The sequence below is a fragment of the Pipistrellus hanaki genome, assembly GCF_964339955.1.
Source record: "Pipistrellus hanaki genome assembly, chromosome: 1".
In the NCBI taxonomy this organism is placed as follows: Eukaryota; Metazoa; Chordata; class Mammalia; order Chiroptera; family Vespertilionidae; genus Pipistrellus; species Pipistrellus hanaki.
The window spans coordinates 72,555,245-72,561,244 of record NC_140503.1 but is presented as its reverse complement, the minus strand read 5'-3'; the positions used below and the strand labels follow the sequence as shown (position 1 = coordinate 72,561,244).

General features: G+C 42.8%; 1 protein-coding gene across 3 annotated transcripts in view; it reads left to right on the top strand.

Moving 5' to 3' along the window:
• The first annotated feature begins 2,975 nt into the window (after positions 1-2,975).
• SLC7A8 (solute carrier family 7 member 8) overlaps positions 2,976-6,000 on the top strand; it is a 49,300-nt gene continuing 46,275 nt past the window's right edge. The window contains exons 1-3 of one of the 3 annotated variants that reach the window (XM_084886078.1): positions 2,979-3,394; positions 3,551-3,610; positions 3,837-4,017. In XM_084886078.1, coding sequence (XP_084742204.1) covers positions 3,879-4,017 — 139 coding nt within the window. In that variant the 5' untranslated portion in view covers positions 2,979-3,394; positions 3,551-3,610; positions 3,837-3,878. Of the gene's footprint in view, positions 3,611-3,836; positions 4,018-6,000 lie in introns of all 3 variants that reach the window. The other 2 variants (XM_084886077.1, XM_084886079.1) reach the window with 2 other exon arrangements.

Here is a 6,000-nt window from a genome sequence, read left to right as displayed (position 1 = left end):
ACTGTGAGATTCCTCCAGGAAGAGATTTGGATCCTCCTTTAGTGACCTCAGACTTCACAGCTGTTACAAAGAATAAGAATAGAATACTTATCTATTGGGTCCAGGAAAAATAAAATTAAGAATGGAGTGAATGAGCTCTGTGCTCTGTTTCTTTGGATTAACAGATAATTCTTACTTGTTATTTCAAAAAGGGAATGTATTGGAACATGACAGTGTTTCTGTTTATATTATACAAGTAGCATGTCCCCATGCTATGTTCCTCTTTGCACAGCAGGTGTCAGCCTCACACAGCCTTTCTCTTAGGAAATCCATATTCCTAAGAAAAATGGCCCTCTTACTTACCCTTTCCTTGGTTAAAACAATCAATTTCTTTCATTTTAAGCAAGCAAAAACAATAGGAAACAGTCACCCAGATATTGGAAATAGAGCAGTGCTCAAGTACTTGAAAAATGGCCAAACCAAGGACCATGTGAAGGGGCGACAAATGTTAAGGTAGGAGAATGGGGAGGGCAGATTAAATCCTATGGGTCACACTGAACAGGTGTTAAGTGTTGGATTCAAGTTGGGTCTCTAGAAGACACAGTTATGATTCTAACTCAAGAAGTGGTGGACATGGCCCTATCCAAGGGTCTTCTGTTTCTTCCAGGCAAAGGAAGTTGAGCCATCAGCAAGCAGCTCTAGTGTCCTGGGAAAAGTTCTCAGTGTAAACTATTGATATCCACCTTGTCCACTAATCGGTTAAGTATCTTGTTTTTTACCTCAGGCAAGAGATTTCTCTAAGCCTTGGTTTTCTAATTTTTATGATAGAAAAAACAAACAAACTGCTTTGTCTACCCAAAGTAGAAAAAAAATTGAGATTTTGTACATGAAAGTTTGTAGACAATAAAGCACTATTTAAATGTAGAATGTAGAATAGAATATATAAAGGCAAATATAGAATAGAGATATGAATAAAAAGGAAGCCAGTGCTCAAAATTTAAGAAACTTCAATTAATCATTTCTATAGATTTTTCTCAATATACTACACTGTGAATTTTTTCTCTCCTGTGTTCAATGTTAATCATGTGGAATTGTAATACACTTAGGGTTTATTTCACAAAAAACTTCCCAACCTGGAGAGAACCATACAAGATCCTGTTGAAGGAGGGGAAGAGAGTCCTTTTCTAGCTTTTACATTGCACCATTAATAGACAGATATAAGCCACTTGCAAACTCCAAGTTTGCTAAACAAATAGACATATTAATCTTCAACAACCCTTCCTTTTCCAATCTGATGTGCTTAGTACCACTATATCCTAAGAATGAATTTGATTCCATAACCTTGCCTCTTAGTTTATAAATTGAGATGGCTAAAGTTTGCCATGTTGTGGTTAGTTTGCACTGGTTTAGGCCAGATTCATAAAATTCATTGCATTTATGTTTTATCTCATGTTAAATTTACATAATTTAAATTAGAAATGCAAACATTACTGAAAGAACTTATGTTTGAAAAGCAGAAGTCTTCAAATCAGATTGTTTAAGAATAAATCCATTAATTTTTCCCTCTGTGCTTTCTAATGTCAGGAAAGACCAGAGGAATTCAAATTTTTTCTTTTCCCCACTTGTGGAGTTTTGTGCTATATATTCCCGTTTTGTCTGTTCTTTTTGTTAAAAATTCTCATCATCACCCCCTACTTTTTTCTTTTTCTTTTTTCTTTTTGCTGAGGCTTTCAATTTGCAATACCTTGAACTGGCAGAGAAGTAGAAGAGGTTGAACTCTCAACCTTTGAAATCTCTTAATACTTGCTGAGTGGTCAAGGAGCAAAGTAGAAAAGACTGCTGATTGAACTTTACCCCATTTGTTTTTTTGTTTTTTTTAATTTTTACTTCATTGACTAAGGTATTACATATATATCCTTATCGCCCCATGGGCCCCTCCCCACACACACACTCACGCCCTCACCCCTGGTGTCTGTGTCCATTGGTTAGGCATATATATATATATATATATATATATATATATATATATGCATACAAGTCCTTTGATTGATTTCTCTCCCATACCCCCACCCTCCACTACCTTCCCTCTGAGGTTTGAACTTTACCCCATTTGGAAAAGCCTTTGCTACTATAGCTCAAACATCCATGTTTTAAAGAAGTATTCATTTTCCTAAAAAGTAAAAATGTTTTTGGAACATACTCCAAAAAAGTGAGACCAAATTTCTGTACTTAGTGGTTAGCCTGGGTAATTTTTAGACCTGCTTTAAAATCTAGTACTTTTGCATAATGTATTTAATACAGGTGAAAAATTATTTTATTTTAGATTTATTGTGTTGTCTGTTATATTCTTCTTGCTATTTTTTCATAATACTTTACAGTTATAAACTCTTAAGGCAGCAACTTCTGGGTGAAATTATTCAGGGAAGCCAAGACACAATCTTAATGTGGTTATAAATTAGTCACCCCTTACGATCAACAATCTGTTCATGGGCAGAAAGGTGCTGACTCCCCACCCCTTTCCGGGTTTGCCTCTCAGGTAATTTATAGATGCAAAAAATATTGGAAGCTGTGAAAGGTCCCATTCTGCCAGATTTTGTGTCATTCTTTCCTGGGACCAAGGTGGGACAGTCATTTTATTCCTGTCTTGTCTACCATTAAATAAAAACGGTGAACAGTGGGACTGTTCCCTCTTCTTGGTGAGCTCGTTCCCACTCTACTTACCCTTCACAGTTCACAATCATTACTAAATGGACTTCTTTTCCATTACTTTTAATTCTTTCCATTTCCCACCCCTACTGGTGGATTTCCTCCTGCTTGCAGAAACTTGAAGATGATGTCCTTACCACGTTCTCTCCAGTATCCTCAAATGATCCAGATATAAATATTTTAGTGCCTCCGCCAGTGGCTTTCAGAGGGCACGAAAGTAACTGCACCTAGTCCCTTATTTACAAAGCTGTCTGGTCTTACAGCGCAATTACTAGCCATTGGATTCTCCCATAACGGTGGACACGGAGGAAAAGAGAAGATTACCAAGAGAACTACCTAAATTGAAAAAGGAGGGAGGAGACGGAGGATGGAGAGGAATGGAAGAGAGAGGGCGGAGCTAGCTGAGCACATAAAATCGCACAGGAGGAGGAAGCACGTTTGCGTGAGCCTGAACCGCTCTCCCGCGACCGGGAGCGATGGGGCAGCCTGTACCCTGAGCACGGCGATCGGAGGGGTCGGAAAACAAGGGCGAGAAGACGGGCGAGACAGAAGGGGACATCCGGAGAAACCGGCAGGCAGAAGCCCGGGAGGGGAAAAGAAACCCACAGCAGGTGGAAACCAGATCCAGAGCAAACCAGTCGGATCCACAGTTGTTTTCCTTCAAGAGAAGTGGCGGAGGATTGCCCTTTCCCCCTTCAGTTAATGAAAAGTACTCTTATCCTCCTAAGAGAAAAGGCTAAGGGGAGGGGGGGAGATCTGGGGTTTTTTGTTTTGTTTTGTTTTTTTAAAGGGGAGAGCTGAGGGGAATCCAGACTCTCCCCTTTCCTAGCGACTGAAATAAGCCGCTGGCCGGTGTACATTGCAGAGCCATCCAGCTTTCCGAAGACCTGCATCCCTCCCAGGAGAATCCCAGCCGGAGTAGCTGGTACAGTTGTGTTTCTGTATTTCCATATCTGTGTCTCTTCTTCCTCCTCCCTTCTAGCAAAGCTTTCCTTGTTCATAAGCACCAGTGGCAAGGAGGTGTCAATGTAGAGTAGAAATATGCTCAATGTTCTCTTTTTAAGAGGGAAGGAATGGTTCTTAGGTTGGAAAAGGACCTTTTCATCGGAAAGGCTCCTTCTCTGAATATGTTTGCACCCATTCGCCCTTAGAAAGAGAGGTATCTTTCGGTGGTTGCGATCCTACTGAGAAAGATGGAAAAAGGAGCCAGGCACCGAACCAACGCCGAGAAGAACCTCCCAGCGGGGAGCCAGTCGGAGAGCGGGACCGGAGAGGGCGGGGTGTCCCTGAAGAAGGAGATCGGATTGGTCAGCGCCTGCGGCATCATTGTAGGTGAGTACAGCTCCCTCTCCCACCCCCACTTCCCTCCTCCACTTCCCTCCTCCCCTCCTCCCCCCTTGGTAGTCCTGCAGAAACGTAACCCTTCTGAAATACTATTTATGTTTCCTATTCTCTTAGAAAATGATTGTCAGTCACCTGTGCTGCACCCTACACCTTGCTAGTCAAGGTTTGTCCAAACCAAGCTGAACAGTTGTGTCCAGTGCTCACAGAATAGCGAGGCAAGCAGGGGTCACCCAGCTGGCCGCTGGTCAGCAGCGCCTGGGAGCATGTTGAGAAAAATAGGTCTTTGGGCGCCCCCCGTGGAGGTCCTCATTCAGCAGGCTTCAGGTGGGGCCGGGGAAGCTGAGTCTTACTTAACAAGCTGTATGCAGCCGTCTCCTCAGCAGACGCTGGGCTCGCTTGCGAGGCATGTTAGTAGACACTTGGTTGTTTTATGTTATATGAAACTACGGGCCTACAGGATGTGTAATAATAAAAGTAGCTACCACGGCCGTCATGACGCTTTGCCTTTCTACAGCTTTTCCACGTGATGCACTTTGGGAAGTAAATGTGACAGGGCTCTTATTCCCGGTTCACAGATGAGGAAATAGCTTATGCAAGAAGAGACAGATTGCTTCTTTTTGCAAGTGTATAGTTGGCACTTTTCTCTAGTGGCCTGGTGAAGTCCCCTGTCTCCTAAGCCTGTGGGTTCCTGAAAGGAATTGGGAGTAACTAGAACGAGGCGTGGCATCAGAGAGGAGCTGATGGGTAACATGCACCCCAGCTGAGAGGCTTTGAAGGTGGGGAGCCTGGGGTCCCAGAGAGTGCAGTGCAGGCCACTTCAGCCCCTGACTGTACGCAGCAGGGCGTCCCAGGCACAGCTTCATCTCTGGAACACACACCCTCCTCTTTCCAGAGAGGCGCTGGATTTGGCCCACATGCGGCTCTTTGGCCCCTCGAGTGTTTAGCAAAGGCCAGCATAGCAGTACCCTAATTAAGTTAATAACAATGTACCTACCTATATAGTTTAAGTTTAAAAAATTGGGCTCTCAAAAGAAACTTCAATCGTTGAACTGTTGATATTTGGCTCTGTTGACTAATGAGTTTGCCCACTGGGAATTACTACATTCACTCACAGAGGCGCATTACTGTCATCACTTCAGGGGTGAAAGTTTCTCCTGCTGTCTTTGGCAGAAGGCTTTACCTTCTCCCCATGGAAACGGGTGCGAGACAGACAAGCTGGGTATATGCATCATCTTGTTGTTACCCCCCTCCCCCATTTATTTTTAGAGAGAGTGGAAGGGAGGGAGGGAGAGAGAGAAAGAAACATCAATATGTTGTCTCCCACACACGCATACCCTGCCAAGTACATTCCTCCACCGGCATTCAAACCCAAGACCATTTGGTGCAAGGGTCCATGCTCTAACACCTGCTAGGGCTCTCCAGGGTTCTTTTTGATGCCTCACTGTGACATGATGCCCACGAACCAATTTCTCTGGATGACCGGATGGTCCATTTATTAGCACAGAGACATTTTTGGCACCTGTGCAATAGTGACACTGGAGAACACCCTTGAAATAAAATAAAATCAGTATAGTATTCAGATAATCCTCTTCACCTCTACACCCAGACTTCAGTGATATTGTTATCTCCACTCTGCTTTTAAAATAGAATTCCACTCTATCTAATTCTCTGACTCTGGGAGGTTTTCCAGGTATCGACAGTTATAAGAAAAGCAATGTTATTTTAAAAATTATAGTCATGATCTGACTCTCTCATTATCCTTTCTTTGCCTCTCCTTAATCCCAATTGCTCTAAAAAATGAGATCAGCAAAGTACTCCATTTGTACAGCCCATGCCAATTTATGTTATATAAATAGCAGAGCCTGTTACCTCTTTCACCAGTTTGACTGATAGGATTAAGCGCTTTCCTCCCTTTGGGAAGGTTCTGATTCATACACATTGTGCACACCCATGTGCACTCAGGCACAACTG